The 19,592-nt window shown below is 43.2% G+C and overlaps 1 protein-coding gene across 11 annotated transcripts in view; it reads left to right on the forward strand.

The window, feature by feature from the left end:
• KLHL13 (kelch like family member 13) overlaps positions 1-19,362 on the forward strand; it is a 134,170-nt gene extending 114,808 nt beyond the window's left edge. For all 11 annotated transcript variants that reach the window (XM_075941167.1, XM_075941172.1, XM_075941170.1 and 8 more), the window contains 2 exons: positions 7,701-7,814; positions 9,622-19,362. In XM_075941167.1, the coding sequence (XP_075797282.1) occupies positions 7,701-7,814; positions 9,622-10,109 (602 nt within the window). In that variant the 3' untranslated portion in view covers positions 10,110-19,362. The remainder of the gene's footprint in view (positions 1-7,700; positions 7,815-9,621) is intronic.
• Positions 19,363-19,592: the final 230 nt, after the last annotated feature.

Below are 19,592 nucleotides of genomic sequence, written 5' to 3' on the forward strand. Positions count from 1 at the left end.
TTTTTCTTCCTATCCATTGCTATGCAACTCGTTTCACTTATTTTTTCCATCCTAAAAACTGGCAGGGTAAAGATACAAAAAACCGTTCAGCTCTTTCACCGCTCCAAATAAAAAAAAAATCCTAACTTTAAATACAAAATGTTGTTGGATAACTATTATGGGATTTGCCCTCTTGGATTCAAACTGATTTCAACTTGTTAGTTATTGTATGTGATATGAATTTCTGAACAATCAAATGCAACTTTCCAAGGAGATTGTATGTCAGTATTCGTTATCTAAATTTAGATAATCTCTAGTAAATTCTTTTATACTGATTAATTTACCATCCACTTCAGGCATAACAGGAAGGGTCAAAGTTATTAAAATAAATAAGTCTCTTTCAATCAATAGTAAGTGATACTTCTATGGGACCCTTCAGCCAAGGTACCCAAAACATTTCTCAAATATTTTAAACTTATCAGAACTGTATAGTATTATTTTCCACCATAAAAATGTCCGTGTTTCATTAGCGATAAGAGTAATTTAACAATGCCTAATAGTACCCCTTTGAAGCCCTCCAAGGGAGGTGATCAGAATTGGAATCTGGCGAAGACCTCAAATTATCCCATTTATTCTAAAACTGTAATGTGTTTCTTCAAGGCTTCATTTTCAAAAACATCAGAAGTCCAAGGCTATGGACAGTTTTACATCTAATTTATTCAAGTCGTGTGTGGAAGTTAGATTTGGCTAGTTACGTGGAGTTGCTAATGGATAGAGAAGGGAACCCAGGGTCAAAGAAGGAGGCTACAGGGAGCTAGTCTGCCTAAACAAACAGAGGAGGTGACCGAGAAAAGGAAGACTCTTAAAGAAAGGTGTGGATGACAAACTGGGAAGTGCCTTGGAGGAAAGCCTGAGGGATCAGAGCATATAGATCATCTCCCATTGCAGTAAATGTGGGTATTTTGAAAGGAGGCTTCTTTCTTGGAATATAAATCGGTGTTGGGAGATAGGATTGTTTTATTGTGAGATTCATCTGGCCTGAGTAGGGCTGGGGTGGAGATAAAGGTTAAACATCCTGAAGTTTCGATGGTCTCAGCGTATCCAAAACTCCGGAGTCCAGGTTCTCCAATAGCTAGTTTTATATGTAGCCTTGTGAGTGGGACCTTCTGTACACAAATGAAAGTAATCTTTTATGAAACAACATCTTGTGTTGGTATCAAGTCATGATACAACACACAGGGGGCAGAGACTATTGGATTTTCATTGAAATTTCAGTTGAGGCTTAGTTAATGCAAGAGATCCATACAAAAACAAAATAATTCACCAGCATGGGAATGGTCAGTCTGTGAGCATAAGTCAAATAGAGGGAGAATGCTATGAGACATCTGTTCAGCCTGCAAATAGGGAGAGTAACAGTATGTATAAGGAATCCATCACGATGCTGTATTGTGAAAAAGATGCAGCAGTTTTTTTAGAACCAGCCATACACTCTCCTTTGACAGGATGGAGGAACAAAGACATTGGTTTCTCAGTACTGAAATGTCTGCGTACGGGAGCAATAGGGAACAGTATGTCTACAGTGTGTCTAAGATGAGCCTTCCAGCCCGGGACCACAGACTTGTGCTAGCAGAGCATGAGTAGAGCCCTTCATGGAGATACAATTTTATACCACATCTGGAGCTGCACAAATGAGCCACAAATATCTGCATCCATTTCTGAAGATACCTGTGGCTATAAAGCAGATATCCATGGATTTGGAGGTCTAAGCATGTGCTAAAAATAAGCCATGTCTCTGGTTTGACTTGGGAGAGAGCTGACTTCCTCAGGCTCACATAAACCCATATACTTGAGAGCAAGAACTGTAGTCTTCACTTCATTGTCTACACAGCTATTTTTAGCATGCTCGCATGAGTCCAGGTGACCAACTGTTGCTTTGGGCTGGGGCTCTCATTCCCAGATGCACAGTAGACATGCACTGGGTGCTCCTATAATACAGATCTACTAGGGTAATCCATCTCCAGACTCATAGAAACTTTGGGGACAAAACTGCTCCATGTTTACATACTCAACTGATGCTCCTGGGGGCTATGTGAAAATAAAACCAGTTGCATAATTTGGGCCCATTCCAGGTGTGCCTTTCGAAGTAGGTATTTCTGGGCCTTTCCTCTGGTCCAGTATAGCAAAACCTTAAGAGATCACGTAAGCATTGGAGAGAGGGGAAGGAAGTTTATCCATCTGTGGACCAGACTAGTTGTTAAACTTATATTTAAGAGTCTTACTCTCTCGTGTATGGTATACACTACAGCTGTTTGAGAGAATGTTCTCTTGCTCGGGGAGGGGAGTTGATACACTAACTTGTTTTTTAAAAAACGCTGTTTTTTGACAAGCCCCTTTAAATAGCATGTGCTGTAATAGTTTAAAAAAAAAATTTCTGATGCCTTGTTGAGGTTTTATGTAAGCCTTGTTATGTAGGGAGAAGCTGACACTGTTCACAGAAAATCGAAACTGACTATAGGCAATGTAAAAAATGCAGAGAAGTAGCTAACTTCTAAAATTACTAAAACTCAGAGAAGTTAATTGTGAGTGTAGAATCCACGCGATTTTTTCCATCAGAACAATGGACTTCATGTTGACAGTGTTCATTTCAGTATGACCTATGAGGAGAGGCTGCGGGAGTTGGGTCTGTTTAGTCTGCAGAAGCGAAGAGCGAGGGGGAATTTGAGAGCAGCCTTCAGCTTCCTGAAGGGAGGTTCCAAAGAGGATGGAGAGAGGCTGTTCTCAGTGGTGACGGATGACAGAACAAGGAGCAATGGTCTCAAGTTGTGGTGGGAAAGGTCCAGGTTGGATATTAGGAAAAACTATTTCACTAGGAGGGTGGTGAAGCATTGGAATGGGTTACCTAGGGAACTAGTGGAGTTTCCATCCCTAGAGGTGTTTAAGTCTCGGCTTGACAAAGCCCTGGCCGGGTTGATTGAGATGGGATTGGTCCTGCCTAGAGCAGGGGGCAGGACTTGATGACCTTCTGAGGTCTTTTCCAGCTCTGTGATTCTATGAGTTCAAAAAGTCAGGCTTCTGGAACTGACCGTGCTCCATTCTCAAATAGGCAATTCTGTTCTAAGTTGGTATGAGCCATAAGATTGTACATGAGTTGCTGCATGCTGTATTCTCTGTCCCTCGTCCCACTGTGCGTATGGGATGACTGGCTACCTGGTGCATTGGAGACAGAAGAATGGAGTGGCCATCAGATAATTTTTGGTCACTGGTAGAGCCTCAGTGATGTGGCATTGGGGGCGGTGGCGGAGGTGCTCCGACCACATCATGGCTTTTGCTTCTTGCAGATTTTTATTTCCAAGATACCAAGAAATACCAGGAGAACTTCACACACTCTCCATATGTTCACGTTGCTGGGTTCATGAAATTGATAGTGTTGATCCACTACCAGGATATAAATAATCAAACTAACAGGGTGGATTTAAATCCACGAGCAATAAACCTTGCTTTAAATAATCAATTTTAATTACATTTTGCATTTGTAATTAATTTTCTAAAGAAAGACGATTCTTGCCAGGGATAACCATCTAAACATGATGAATTGCAACTAAGTATAGCCTTCTGCTAAATTTGGTGCTGCTTTTTTGGAAACCAGAGACAGGTTATGTATACACTTTTATTTCAGCATTTATGTAGCTTAATTCCTTTATTTAGAGCCTTAATTTTTACATTTTATTATGCTAGAAAACAGCAAATAATTTTTTTACTTGTGTATCATGTTAAGTTCTATTTGGATGGAAATTCAAGCACAAGTTAAAAAGCAGTATTATGCAGTGATTTTTAATTAAATAAAACTACCTTGAATGTCCCAGATACATAGGCAAAAAGTTGATCAAAAAATTATCAAAACACGTTTTGCATTTAAAACTGATGTATTAATTAGAGGACTTTGCTACCATTAGCGAATCAGTGATGGTTTCTTGTCCCCAAGTCCTTCCAGGTTTTAGAACTAGTAGACTTCGTAGGTTGGAAGAAGAAAAACAAGCTGCTCTGCGTTTTTTCAGCTTCCTCTTGAAGCTTTGAATGAACAAATCGTTGAACTGAAATGAAAATATTCCCCTTAATCTGCCAGCAAGGCTTCTGCTCTCAAGCTGATTTAGCGTGTCAGATTTAAGAAAATCTGGATCCAGATGCTTTGCTAGTGGCTTCCACCAGTTCTGGGGCTTGATTTGTTTTTAGAATCCTAGAACACTAGGACCAGAAGGGACCTTAAGAGGTCATCAAGTCCAGTCCCCTGCCCTCATGGCAGGACCAAGCACTGTCTAGAGTAGACCATCCCTGACAGGTGTCTGTCCAACCCGCTCTTAAATATCGCCAGAGATGGAGATTCCACAATATAGCAGTTGTATAACTTGATACATATTTATTCAGTCTTAATTTTTACTGTTAGAAAACCGTGAATAATGCATTTCTTATTCCTAGATAGACTTTTTTTACTCATGATGCGGCAAACTGCATTTGGATGGAAATTAATATTTCTGTGCATTGTAACTCAATTTCAAAGTATATTATGTAAATAAAATTATCCTAAATAATGCTGGGATATACAAGGTAAAAAGTGAGTTTATGAAAATGTTTTGCCATTAAAGCTGATTCATTAAGCAAGGCAAGTATTATTAATAATTACTGACATTGTTTATGGTGACCATGTCATTAAGGATTTTAGAGCTAGTTGAACTCCTCTTCTCGCCTCATTTTTATTCATAGATAGTAACAGGGAAACAAGCTTTCATGCTTCTTCAGTTGGCTTTTCAACTTTGAACGAACTCTTAATTGAACTGAACTAGTTGAATGAATTAAGATGAGTCAGATGAGGCTGTTGCTCTCACTAGCTTGTTTGTTGCTTCAACAGAGTCTGATTCTAGGTGCTTAGCCAGTGACTTGCAGTGAACTGATGGAAGTTTCTTTAAAACTTGAGCAACAAAATGTACTGCTTGAATATTTTTACTTGCATTACCTTGCGGTAGCTTATTAAGCTTAGGCCTTAACACAGGTCATCTCCATTTTAATTTTAAATACATTTTCTTTTTAAGAATTAAAACATTTTATTAAATAGGTTTAAAATTAAAACTTCATTGGTTTTTTATCTACCCCAGGCCTTAGTCTTTCAAATAAAATTGTACGAGCAGAGTCCTGATGATACCCACCATTCTCTTTGTGGGTGTGATGGGGTGGGGTCACAGGCAATCCCTTGAGGGCGCCTCCTGGGATGCTGACACTGCCACTCGCCTTCCTACTTTCTGGGGCTCCTCACTGCCCGGCCCTGCTGGGCCAGCTCCCTGGTCTTCCCAGTCAAAGCAGCGAGCTGAGATCACTGTCCCCGTCTCCCCCCCCGCTCCCCGAGAAGCAGTACAGACACTGAGTCTCTTCAGGTCCAAGGAGAGTGCAGATTTGGGCCCCTGAGATACCACTCCCCGAAGGGGATCAAATCCCCCAGGTGAATTACTTAGGAGAGCCCCCTTTAACAATGAACGGGAATGTGAGCACTGGTCGCTCCCCCAGGGAACAGTTACTTACACTGGGCTTGATAGTAAGGAAAAGTGATTTTATTACGTACAGGCAGTCCCCGACTTACGCGGATCCGACTTATGTCGGATCCGTGCTTACGAACGGGGCTTTTCTTGCCCCGCAGCTCACGGGCGGCAAGTCGCCGCCCGTGTCCTCCGGGGCGAGGAAAAGCTTCTTGCTGGTCTGCTGGGGGGGTCCAGCGAAGCCGCTGGACCCCCCCCAGCAGACCAGTGACACCTGAGCAAAGCCGCCGCCTAGGCGGCTTTGCTCGTTTGCCCGAGAGCAAAGCCGCCCAGGCAGCGGGACTCCTGCCGCCTGTGCGGCTTTGCTCAGGTCTCCCTGGGGTGCTGGGGGGGACTCCCCTCAGCACCCCAGGGAGACAGGCTTTTGTTGCGGGACGCCTCGGGTAGAGCAGCTGGGGTGCTGCTGGGTTGGTCCTGTGGGAACCTACCGGGCAGCGCCCCAGCTGTTCTGTCCCAGGCTCCAGATTCAGCAGCTGTTGAAACTGATCAGGCTGATTCCAGGAAGCTGGGGGCAGAGCAACTCTGCCTCCGGCTTCCTGTAGTAAGCCCCTGGTCAGTTTCAGTGGCAGCAGCTGAATCTGGAGCCAGTTCTGACTTACATACAAATTCAACTTAAGAACAAACCTATAGTCCCTATCTTGTACGTAACCCGGGGACTGCCTGTACAAGCAGTCGGACTGGCGTGCTAAAAAGTGAGAACAGGCAGAGCCAAGTAGATTACCAATCAAAAGTAATAAAAAAGGCTTAGCTAATTCTAACCCTAAAATCCTCAGCGCACACGTATTATAAACTCACCCTCCAACTGTTTCTGTCCCAGCTGCACCTTCAAGCCAGGGAAACTTCAAGCCAGGGAAACTTCCACTTCCCCTGGCATCTCTGCTTCATCCTCCTTAGGCGTGTCCATCCAGCGAAAGCCTCCTTCCGTCCTGTTTTTAAAGAATTCCCTTATTGCGTAGGGGAGTCACCTGGCCACTCCCCACAACCACTGCTAAGACTTCAGAACAAGAGGCTATTTGCATATGACTGCCCAGCCACTGGTGCATCCCAGCCTTGGAATTACCCTTGATGGCTTTCCATATACACATTTAAAAATCATAAAAGTGTTCCCGACTCCATGTCTAATTTTGCACACCGGAGTGATACACCAAAATAAGATAAACAGATCCAGTGGATTGACATGAAAATTGACAGGTTACAAGAGAGAATTTGCTCAAAGCACCTTTGAGTTATGTGCATTTTTGTCCATAAGTCCATTTCATAAAGCATGGGTGGAGGGTGAACTGTCACAGTGGGCTTAGCTCCTGCAAGCAATTTGGACAAGACTTGTAGCCTTTTGTGTGAATTATCAGGGCTCACCAAACTGTGGCGAGCCCTGCTCACCAGCCGCGCTGTCCGGCGATCTGTGCATGCGCAGATCACCCGAACCCGGCTCTTCTGGGTTGCAATCTACTCGCCCGTGGCAAGTAGATTGTATTATTTGTCGAGCCCTGTGAATTATGTACTACTTGGGTGCTTTATGTGCAGTCAATAGCAGTCACTTCAAAAGCTGGTATCCTATTCCCAGATAAAGAACGTGTGTCAGCAGTCCTTTCAGGAAATCTTTTGTGTAGCGTAGTGGGATTCTAATGCAGTAGGTGGAACGCAAGCTGTGTCTTTATCCATGTGTCTGGGTGGGACATGTCTAAAGCAATGTGACTTACGTAGGTCTTTTTGACTGCCTAATGCTTTCGTCATCTTGTACATGTTTAAAGTTTGCTCAATATCAGTTTGCAGTAGATGCTGGAGAAGATGGATGAGAAGGAGGATTAGAAAAGCAGATATACCTATTTTTATTTTCCCTTTTTAAGCACCCCACTATGTATACAGAAGATAAACAAAAGGTAAGACAGGCTAAGCAGGTACGGCATTGAATGTAAACCCAAAGGAATCAATTGCGAAAGAGTTTTTTCTTCTGCTCCTGTGAGGATAGCACGCTTATATGCCTTTTAAGGAGGTCTTAACTTCACAGAGAATCCGAACATCTCTCTGAAATGTTCCTATACAAATAACATCACTGGTGGTGTTTGTTTTTAATTTCACTACTGCTGCACTCAATCAAATGATCATATTACATTCCAGGACTCTTTCTTTTTTTAACAGCCACAGTGGAATGTTACAACCCAAGAATGAATGAATGGAGTTATGTTGCAAAAATGAACGAACCCCACTATGGTCATGCTGGAACGGTGTATGGGGGATTAATGTATATTTCAGGTAAATAGTTCTTCTAAGTTGACAAAGAAAATCCACCGCATATAATGCATATGGACTATGTCTTTTTGTTCTTACTCCAGAGGGTGAGGAAGATGAAAAGAATTGTTCTTGCTTTAGATATAAAACATCTGTTTCAAGCAGTGACTCATCACTTCATACAAAGTTAGTCAAATAACATATACTTGCTAAATCGCTGAAAGAACCATTTTAGATAAAAATACCACTGTTGATAGATACTTACTTTGCAAATCTGAGATGGTTAGTACTCTCTACTGCGTTTTAACTCCTGAGTCCTGCATTTTCTGAACACAAACATCTATGTAGCTTGGTCATGCGGAAGTTGTCATTTTGACCTCCGATAAATAGTTACCTAAGGATTGGAAAGGTTAGCTAATGCTCCAGATACAGAGATAAGTTTATCTACTTGTATAAGACAAAGTTGGAAGGATTTGAAGGCTAACCGCAGTGTGAGTGTGGTGGCTTCGCTATTTCTGTATTGCTGTAACTTTGGTTCTGAGCCTCTGAAAGGCAAATAATGCGATGAATGCTGTTCAAGCCAGGAGCCATAGTTATCCTGAGAGAGCAAGTTCTCCAGTCTCCCAGAGAATTGTTCTCCTTTGAAGGGAATTCCATGACCAGTCAATACATTGTGCTGCCTGCCCTACTCTGCCCTCCCATGCTTTTCGTGAGTAATGGCATGTTATAGGCCCCGGGTCCACATTTTTGCCTCCTGCTTGTTCCAAATAACTCTTGGCTCAGGATTTCCACTGACCTCAGAGAAGGATGCTTCCTTTTTATAGCAATAGTGCAGTTGAAATGCATGCATTGCACCCAGGATATAGTCTACCCTCACTCTAACCATTGTGTGCAGACTTCAGATGTCACTTGGCCAATTATCTGTCACTACCGAACAGGTGAAAGACGTTAATTGGCACTACTTAATAGTAGTCTGACCAGTTGGGACTGAGAAGGGAGTACGTGCTGACTTTTCTCAGAACTGTTGCTGGTTCTTTGGCTCCAAGCCCTTGAAATAAACACAAGTGGCAGAAAGCTTGCCAAGCCAGAAAGTGTAAAATGGGAAATGAATGCAACTGTGTTCTTGCTTTCAAGAGAGTCAGTGGCTGATTAATCAGAGCCAAGTTGCTTCTTTCAAATCCACAACTAGAGGGAGGCCTTCGCACATGTCTATTTCACTAGATCTGAGGTAGGGGACCGGTGCAAATCCCAGGAACGGTACCCTCCCTTCCCCAGGACCCTGCAGAATCCTTTTCACAGAGCCCAAGTTGTGGCAGGGAAGAGATGGAAACTAGTGTTGCATAATGAGGAATAGCCAAGATATAGATGGAGCCATCTATGGCTACCTGGAGTTTGTGCAGAAAAGAGAATACAAACAGGTACTGTGCTACCTGCTCAATTGAGCCGTTCCCCAGGATTCCCAGGTGTGGCCACACTCGGGGAGTGTCCTTATTAATGCAGGTGCCACAGTGTGGAGATGTGTGTGCGCACTACACAGATGGTTCTGGTTTCCCATTGGTGTATCCTTCGGCTGTGTTTCTCAGCCAGGTATTCCTGTACCCCTGGAGGTACACAGAGGTCTTCCAGGAGATGTATCGTCATCTAGATATCTGCCTGGTTCAGTACAAACTAAAATTTTACACATGGTAAAAATTGGCCAGACCAATCAGCCTCCTGAAAGCGGTCCAGTAGTCTGGGGAATGGCTAGAATTAGTTGAAATACTATTACGTCTTTGCCATGACTTTTGTTTACCCCGAGGCCAATATTACTTTGATTTCCTTTTTTCTGTAGGTGGGATTACCCATGATACTTTCCAAAAAGAACTGATGTGCTTTGACCCCGACACGGACAAGTGGACTCAGAAGGCTCCGATGACGACAGTCAGAGGGCTGCACTGCATGTGTACTGTTGGAGACAAGCTTTATGTTATTGGTGGAAATCACTTCAGAGGCACGAGCGATTATGATGACGTTCTAAGCTGTGAATATTATTCGCCCACCCTAGACCAGTGGACTCCAATTGCTGCTATGTTGCGTGGGCAAAGTGATGTCGGGGTTGCTGTCTTCGAAAATAAAATCTATGTTGTTGGAGGGTACTCTTGGAATAATCGTTGTATGGTGGAAATAGTCCAGAAATATGACCCGGAAAAGGATGAGTGGCACAAGGTCTTTGACCTCCCAGAATCCCTTGGTGGCATCCGAGCCTGCACTCTTACAGTTTTCCCACCAGAAGATAACACAGGGTCACCTTCTAGAGAGTCACCTCTTTCAGCACCTTAAAAAAAAAAAAATCCTTTGACTTACGGTGTTGTGATAATACCTTTGCACTGCATCATGGAGTGTCTCATTTTTCTTCAGTAGCATCTGTTGGGCTTAGCCTACAGCAATTGGTACAGTTAATGAGAGAGGAGAAAAAAAAGACTTTGACTTTACTTGTGCTGTTTATTTGGCCTGGAATGTTTGTCGAATGGTTAACAAAGAATATGGAAAAATATACTCGAGCCAAATCTTTAACAAATGAGAATCAAGATCTTGTCTATAACAAATATGAATTAGGTACGTTTTAATGTTGTGTATCGGGTGTGAGGTACCTTACAACTTACATTAGGAAGCCCGGTCAGTCAAATTTGGAAGAGGTTGTAGTGAACATGTAATTGTGTTCACTAACCCTCATATTTGAAAGTCTTTCTTCCTTTCATCTTTGATTGCAGATTTTAAAGGGAGGCAGCCTACACCCACGTGGACTACATTGAAAGGTTGCCAAGCAGGCATGAGCTACCTCCCTGTTTTCACAGAGTATTTTTGACATATCTCTCTGCCTGCCCAGCTGGGTGGGCGGGTGCTTTAAGAGCATATGGAGTTTCTTAAGCATATAGGAGAAATCAAATAATGTAAAAAATATTGTACAAGAGGTGGACCCTGTGTTGGCCCAATGTTTTTTAATAACATATATTGATTTTTTTTCCCCCCCGCCTCAATGAAGTGACACTGTAAACAGAAGATTAAAATGTTTGAGTTTTTAATTTGCGGTCTCTTCTCCCTCTCCCCCTTCCAGGAATCTGCTTCCACTTCTAAGGGAGCATAAGCTATTAATAAAGGGGAATTCAGTACAGTTGTATGACCTGTTGTATGCCTGCACTGAGCTATATAGATAAGGGCTAGAAATATTAATTCAAGCCACTGAATTTGACCACGTTGTTCTTTCAGATCAAACTGAATCTGACCTTTCTCCTTTGCCGTTGAGAACGTACATATTCCATGTCCTCTGTATAGTCTCAGTTAATAAGGTTATTTAGCACAAAGTGCAGCTTCGGCAGGAGAGCTGCTTTTTGCTCAGTGAACTCAGACTACCATGTTTTACCTTCTTTTGTTCAATAAAACTTTAAACTGCAATTATTCAGCCTAAGATACCTCATTAATGTTGTTCGGATTTTCTGCCTCAGCCTCACCGTTACCAGGGCAACATGTTGTGTATATCTGTGTGGGTAGATTAATTTGCTAGGAAACCAATGCACAAATGGTCTCAGATGGGCACTTTGACCTACTTTCAAGGAACAGTTTTGGACATACTTGTCTATTGTAATTTTAAGGATGGAAAATATGGAAATGATGTCTGAACAATTGTGCATAGTGAGCTAATATTTAAATGTTCTGCAGTACAAATGATCTTTATTGGTTCTAACACAGTAATTTGCTTCTTAATGTTTTTTTAAAAGTTCTGGTTTTAAATCAAATGAAACTAAAATACAGGGCAGATAATCACAGATGTTAGTCACTTTTGATGATCTAAACCCAGTGTCCTCGTTACAGTGTTTCTTTCCATCGTAAAAAGCACAAGAATTTGTATTAATTGCTTTAGCAGATATCTGGAGATGGGTATTTACATTATTTAACTTATTTTATTATGGTATCTTATTTCCAGTTACAATATTAAGTTTTAGTAGCATGTTTTCCCACTAAAACAATATTGGGTTTCAACCTCATCTTCTAATGGCTAGTGTTTGTTTCTCTCTGATGGCATTTAATTGGAAGTGTCCTTCACTCATTATGCTAGAGACTTTTATCACAGGTTTAATATTTTAACGTTTTACTTTTAAAGAAGTGGTTCTTCCTAAAAATGTGTTTGAACTCTGCACTGGTATATGTTGAGTTACCAGAGATTATTCTGCATAGGAATGGAAGATTGAATACTCTTGCAAAATATTTGACCTATCCAAGATTAAATAAGCATAGATACAAGATATTTTTTGTTCCACTCATAGGAAAGAGAGGCGAAAATATTGCTGTCACTTATGTAGGTATTTAACATATTTAGTTTGAATGCCAACAACATATGATTGTATCATTTTTACTTTAGTTTGGACTATAAAGGTAATCCTCCTCCTAGAACGGGAGACAGAAAATCATATTGGATGATTCAAAAATAGGTTTGATCTCTGAATCCTTGGGCCACTTGTTGAGAGTTGGAACTTCGCCCTAATGCTCTGCATTCTGAAGATGCTCATGACAGAAAGACCCTCTTCAAAGCTTCAGGAAGACATCCTCCAAAGGAAGTCGAGCTGCTTTCCTGTCTGAGAACAGCTAGGTAACTAGAACACAGCAACTTTCAGCTTCTGCCTTTTTCATGACAAAGTTATACTCCTTAAATGCTTGTCTTGAATTTCTGCAGTAGTGCTGGGTGTCTGTAGAATAATGGATTAGACTTGTGTCTAAATGAAATGCTTCTCCTTTTGGATTCTTTTCCTGGTATTTTTAAGGCTAAACAATTCCACCACACAGTGCAATCTTTTCAGGTCTGTTCGCTAGGATTAAAAATAAATCTCAAAGATTCGATGAAGATGGCAAATAGTTTTTCTTTTGTGCTGCCGTGCTATTGAATAACCAGAGAATTGATTGCGTCTCTTTGCACGATAGCTGGCAAGAGCCTCAGTCTGTGACTCTACAAGGAATTATGGGAAGCTAGTTCCAGGAGAAGGCTGTCAATCCTCCACTTCTGAGGCCGCTTTCGAGGAGTGATTGTGAGCTGTCATGGTGTTCAGTGCTCACAGTACACAGGTGCTGCCCAACTCCTTTTATACCAAACGTTAAAGGTAACACCTTCCAGTTGTAGTACCAAAGTGAGAAGAGTAACTGAATGCAAAGCTGGCACGTACCCTGAGCAAGACGCATGGGATATTAAGGGGATAGCTGGAAGAGCAGTGGTAATCTCTGGAGATATTTAAGAACAGGTTAGATAGACATCTGTCAGGGATGGTGTAGACTGATCTTGATCCTGCCTTGAGGGCGGGGGGCTGGACTCGATGACCTCTCGAGGTCCCTTCCAGTCCTATTCTATGATTCGATGAATCTCTAACCCTCAAAAGCCAGAGGTCTGTCTTCCAGCCATTAAGGCAGTTTGTAATCTCACTGTCCAGCTGGACTGCCCTGTCTTGGTTCCCAAACAGCATTCCTAGCAGCTGTTACTTTTGTCCATTTACACCTGATCTGAAGAGTGTTGTGACTTTCTCTGATGCCACGTGTTTGACTTGCAGGCTTGACAATTCCAAAGCACTATACACAAGGAGGACAACAGCCTTACAGTAAATCCAGCTGTTTGAAATTGCTGCTCTCTTCCTACATAATAAGGCAACAGGATCAGTTCCCCTCAGTGTTCCTGTATTACAGGTGTTCCCTGTGGAATCCTGTACTGAAGTCGATATTCTGGCCCTAAGTCAGCTGCAAGTGTGCAACTTGGACTGCTGGAGACAGAATTTTCATTGGCTGATTCCCCCACCTAAACCCCACTCCCCTGTTGCTGGAGATTAGTGGCTCTGAATTGCTCGCTTTTCACAGGACAAAATGGAGGAATCTTGTCTTAGTCATAGCTTTCCTGCAGCAAAAATAGAAAATCTCCCATCTTGTCTGGGAAATGGAGGAGAGAACTCCAGTGTTTTGATTTGACTGGTGGGTGGGATGTTGCATTGTGGTAGTTCTGGCTCTGCTGGTCTAGACACTGTTCTCACTGTTCAATGGGATTGCATGGTGAACCTCACCCTAAGGTGAAGCAGTACAATACCCCATTGATGAGTGAGGTATAGATTCCTGGCCTACATTTGATAGGGATGGTCTTGTGTGGAGACCATCCAAGGCAGAAAGGTACTCCTGATCTTGGAGCATGTCATGAAATGGACAGACACTGTGTAAAAATACCCTGTGGTAGTTGATGCTAAAAGACTGAAGATAATGAAGTAGTTCCATGACTTCAAAAAGTTCAGTTGATTTTACTCCTCACTGTCTGTAATTTCTAGTAACCTATCTATAAGGAGTCCTGCATAGCTGTACCTGTTAACAGTTACTGGTGATCCTTTTGGTGCATTTCTCTTAGTTGAGATCAAGAGGAGTCTCTCCTGCTGCTGCTAGCGAGGAATGATGGCATTGAAATCTTTATAGGACCCAGCCTTTTGGTGTTCAGACCACGACACACATTCATCAAACTCTTCTTCCCACCTTGTTCTAAATAGCATCCCCTAGGCCACTGATGTCATCTTTGTTCAAGCCTGATGACTGACTTCATATGAGAAATGCTCTCTGCTTGGAGAGGTTAACCTGTATCCAAATTAGTCTGCTTTGTTTTCTGAGTTAAAACAGACCTAACCTAAATTCATTGTTCTCTTAATACTTTTCCATCTTCTGTTTCTGGAAGCTGCACCAAAATTTGTCAAGACTTGTGTAATGTGGGAAGGACTGAAGGGCAAAATGCACCACTACTGATAAGTAACATCTCACAGTTTTCATAAGAATAAACTTAGGATCAGATGCTTTAACTTTCCAATCACAACTTTCAGGACTTGGAAGTCAGCTGTGTAAAACAAGCGGTCTTGATTCAACATTGAGTATTCAAAAGTTATTTGCTGATCTTATTGCAGGAAAAATACCGAGTCTTAGAACTCCACTGGCTTGCACCTTGCTGAGTCAATCATACTTAAAGCATTCACTTGAGGTATGCTCTCCCCTTTCCGGAGATGTCGCACCTCTGCAAGAATCAGGCCTGCTGTAGACAGTGCTTACGTTTGAAAGCACTTTACTGCATGTTTAATTAAGCACTGTAGTTAATTATAGTTTCTATTTGCTTAGTTTATCTGAAAATGCAGGAGAATGATCGTTTCTTAAATGTAGCTGTGATCAGAAAACGCCTTTGTAAAAATACAACATTTTTATTCATAAGGAAAAAATCTGGAGTGAATAGTTACCTTGGTGACAAAAATGCATTTCCTACTCATGTCTGTACCTAAGTTCCTGCTAAGCTGCACAGCCATGCAACAGCCTATTAAGTTCTGCACAGGCGCTCAGGGCTGCAGCAGGAAGAGGTTCCTGTCCCCTCTCTCCGCCCCATACCAGCCCACACCGGCCACAGTGAGGAGACACATGCTGACCCCAACCCAGCCCCTGACATCTGGGGGAGAGGTGCCTATCCTCCCAGCCCAGGTGTTACTGTGGAAGGGGGTGGGGCAGAGAGCTGGGAGAAGTCCTCTCTCTCTTCTTGCCATACCCCCCAGGGCAGTCTGCATCCCAGAACCCACACCCCTAGCTAGAGCCTCACCCCTCCACTCTCCAACCTTCTGCCCCAGCCCTGTCACATGAAATGATGTGCACCATATTGGGGCACGTAACAAAATTCTTTCCTCACGTGTGAGGGAATTCTGGTCAGTACTGCAGAACCAGCATAGCGATGGAAAAGTGAGCCTCACGCAGGAATCTGACCTTTTCTGCTTGTCTGCCCCTGACTCACCAGGTGACCGTTGGCATTTAATCGTCCAGGATCTCTTTAACCCTGCTGTAAGCTAGAGGTCCTATCAGCCACCTGCCGCGAGTCTTCTGAGGCCAAATGGCTGTAAACTGCCCTGAGTCCTCCAGTGAAGGGCACTCAGTAGGATGATGTTTTGGTTTATTTCATCGATCAGCTAGGTTAAGTGAACGTCATACCTTACCATGCAGCCCCCATCTTCAGTCTGCCTTCCACTGCGCCCACTGCTTCTGGTGTACCATGGAGAATGCCCCAGTAGCCTCCAGTTTCCATCTTCAACAGGACGTCTTGTCTAGTTTCTTGTTTGTGAAGATGCTGCCTATAGTAGGAATGAACAAAGGGCCCTTGTGAAGGGGTTAGATAACAAGGCTGTTGGTACATTTTCAGGGGGTGGAAGCGCTTGTTGCCTGGGAAAGTTGCTGGTTAATTTATACCTCATCGGGGGGCATGCCTCCCTGCCCAAGCAGTCACACACTAGCTCTGTGAGAGTTAGCATGCTACAAATAGCAGTGTGAACCTGAGCGATGCCAGGTGCCGACATGGGCTTGCACCCAAGTATGGACCCTGACGGGCTTGTGATTTGAATCTTAGCCCAAGTTGCCATGTCAGCACTGCAAATTTCAGCACTCTAGATCATGTCTGGGTGCCCGAGCTGGGAGACTTGCTGTCAGTCTGCACGCTAGGCCTGGAATGAAGTTGACCCTTCGATTAGACATATGGCTGCTCTGGTCCTTGACTTGGGGTCCTGTTGAAGCTGTTGCTGCTTTTTGTTTCTCCGATTTTAGCCGTGCCTCTTTCCAATCTGTGGCCAGCCTTGAAGCTGCAGTTGCTCCTTTCCGATCTAGAGTTGCCAGAAACCTCCATGTGTCTGCTTACTTCAAAGAAAAGTTCCTGCAATGTAGTCTAGCGAGGGTTGCTTGGGCAAGCATGCCAACCCTCTTTGGAAGAGCATCCTCACTGCAGGTGTCCTGTAGATATAAGCAGCTCTATAAACACTCCAGAAGCATTCCTCCGTTAACAGACAGATGATGGTGACTATCGTGACCAAGATACTGACAAGCAGCTAGCAGATTTGGATGTCCAACTTGACATGTATTAAAGGATCTGGTTTTCAGAGGGAGGCGTTCACCTGCACTTTGTAAACCTCAGTCCCTGTTGGTGGTGTCTCAGGTTTATTTTCCTTCCCCGATGCTGTGAGGATAAATACATCACTACAGCAATATAGTCCTGTTAGTAGATGCATGTAAGTTTTCACGCTGGGATGTAACATGAGGGACTTCTGAAAAATCTGGCCAACAAGTGTGTGCATCCCTCAAGATGAGAAATATCTGAGGTGTCGCTGCATTAGTCTGTAGCTTTAAAAACTGAGTGGTCCTGTGGCACCTTAGAGACAAGCCAAAATACATAGAATTCTCTTTGGAAAGCTCATGATTCTATTTATTTTGTTCAGTCTCTAAGGTGCCACACAACCACTCGTCCTTAAGATGAGGTTATTTAAAATATCCCGTGGGCATGCCATAACCAAGCGGGTTCGATACCAAGTTTCCAGTGTGGCTTAGCTGCGTTGAGTGCTATGCTGTTCATTACATCAGTTCATGTTTTAAAGTTCAGCCGCTAGGTTGAGAATCCTGTGGTGAAAACTTGCTCCATAATATGGCTTACACACACAATCCCGTTGGTCTGTATATAGCTACTAATAGAGCTGTATTATGGTAGTCCTATATTTATCTCCACAGTATGGGGGGAAGCCAAGGACTAGTATCCCTATTTGAAGATAGGAAATGCAGACTGTGTGACTTGCCTAAGGTCACCCAGGAAGTCTGTGGCAGAGTGGAGGATTGACCCCCCCCCCCCCCCAGCTTGCATCTTTACTACGCTTACTTTACAGAATACCCTCCGTTACAAACACCTTGGAGATGGAAGATGTTCATAACTCTAAACGAAATGTTCTAGTTCTTTCAAAAGTTCACAGCTGAACAATTGATGTCATACAGCTTTGAAACTTTACTATGCAGAAGGAAAAACACTGCTTTCCCTTTGTCAGTATTTTCTGTTTCACGCAATGTTGCGCTGTATTTGCGTTCGTGCATGTGCACACGTATGTCTCAGTCTCCTGCTGCCAGATTGTGTACTTCCAGTTCCAAATGAGGGGTGTGATGGACTGGTCGGTTTGTAACTCTAGTGTTCGTAACTCTGAGGTTCTCCTGTATGTGGGACTGACTATAACCAAACTATAACCTAAGTAAATAACTGAGTAATAACAATGCAAATCTCAGCAGCCTACATCTTCACCATGTTGTACAAATTCCTCTTAATAATTTTATTTTTAATTATCCCTGTAGTACACCAGTGACACAAGACTCAAGAACCCCGTACGTCAGTGCCTCTTCTCTTGGTATCTATAACACTTGGGACAATTGCTGTGTTGTACTGCACGGGATATGACACAACTGGATACCTGAGCCCAAGTGCAAATCACTTTATTTCCATTGCGCACACCTGTGGGAGTTTTGCCTCTCAAAGGCACAGCTGGCATGAAAACATCAGACAAGTGTGAGACACCAGCATGACCCCCCCACACACACACATACGGGTGCGCACACATCCATTCTTGGCCTACCTATTTTTGCAGCTGCATCTCCGGTGGCATTAGGCAGCTGCAGAAAGTTTATTTAACGAGAACTGTCATCTGATCCCTCCGGTTGTTCCAGGGTGAGCTGTGTTTGCTGGCAGGGGCAGTTTCCTGTGGGCTCCTGTGAAAGAGGTTACATAGCTGATTGTTTCCAATGACTGTACAGATGCTGCATTTCATTTAATTGGGTTTTCAGTGACATATTTCTCTTGTATTCCTGCCATTTTAATTTGTCTAAAATGCATTTTTTCTCATCTTAGCAACTGGTTACTGTAGCTCCTCCGAGTGCCCATCGCTAAGATTTGTATTTCTGCTACAGAACAGTGCTCCTGTTTGAAGTCTGTTGTAGAAGGCAGAGCCTTTACAGTTAGCTGGGGAATATCAGAGGAGACAGTCAGACTACACCTAATCTTGTAGGGAAGAGGGTCGAGTGATCTAAATCTCAGGAGGCCGTATGCTCATCGGATAACCTGGCTTCCTTCGACCACTGCTTTGCCTGTGTGAACTTGGATGGGGAAGAGTTGGTGTTGGGTCATCTTGCCGTCTTGCTTAATCGGCCAGTGTGTCAAAACACGAAAGGAGAACAAGCTTTTGCACGCTAATCCAGATGTGGGCAGCCTTCCCAGAGTAGAGCTGCCGTAGCGATTCATTTCCTAAAGCACTACTCCAACCCGCTGGACGTAGCAATCCTCTTAAAAGCATTTAAAGCCAATCCCATTTCTGGTGCATCATCCCCTGTATCTAGTTGTCCCCAACGTGCATGGTACCTGCTGGTACAGCCTTCCAGTGTGCCACAGGGATTCTGTGGGGCTATTCGGGGAACGTGATTGCAAAACCATTTCAACAGTTACTTAGCATTTATCCCAGCAAGCATGGAGATGTGGAGGGCATTCTCCCAACTCCTCAGGTGAAGTCTCCTGTTCCTGAAAAGTCTGTGCAAAGGCCGGGGTGAGCTTCACGTAACTTGGGTGGAACATCCAAAGGGGCACGTTGGTAGCAGCACAATACAATAAAATCAACATCCTGAGTCATAGGACTGACCCTACCGAACAGGCCAGGGGAATGTTTCCCCTACCGGTGTTGATCCTGTGTGAAGAGTATTTGTAAATGACATCCAATCATTGCTATAAACAAAAACATCTACGCAAAGCTCTGTGCGGGCATAGAGTCTGTAACTATAAGAACCCCGGCAGGTGACTTCTAGGCCAATATGTAATACTCTTACATTCCTTGACAAGAATATATTCTGAAGTATCTGACAAGTGCTTGCGGGCAAAAGCAACACCTATTTTTCCAGTTCAATATTTCATGAAACTTTTGTTTCAGAAGGGTCAGTTTAACAAGTTAT

The sequence above is a fragment of the Pelodiscus sinensis genome, chromosome 13 (genome assembly GCF_049634645.1).
Source record: "Pelodiscus sinensis isolate JC-2024 chromosome 13, ASM4963464v1, whole genome shotgun sequence".
Lineage (NCBI taxonomy): Eukaryota > Metazoa > Chordata > Testudines > Trionychidae > Pelodiscus > Pelodiscus sinensis.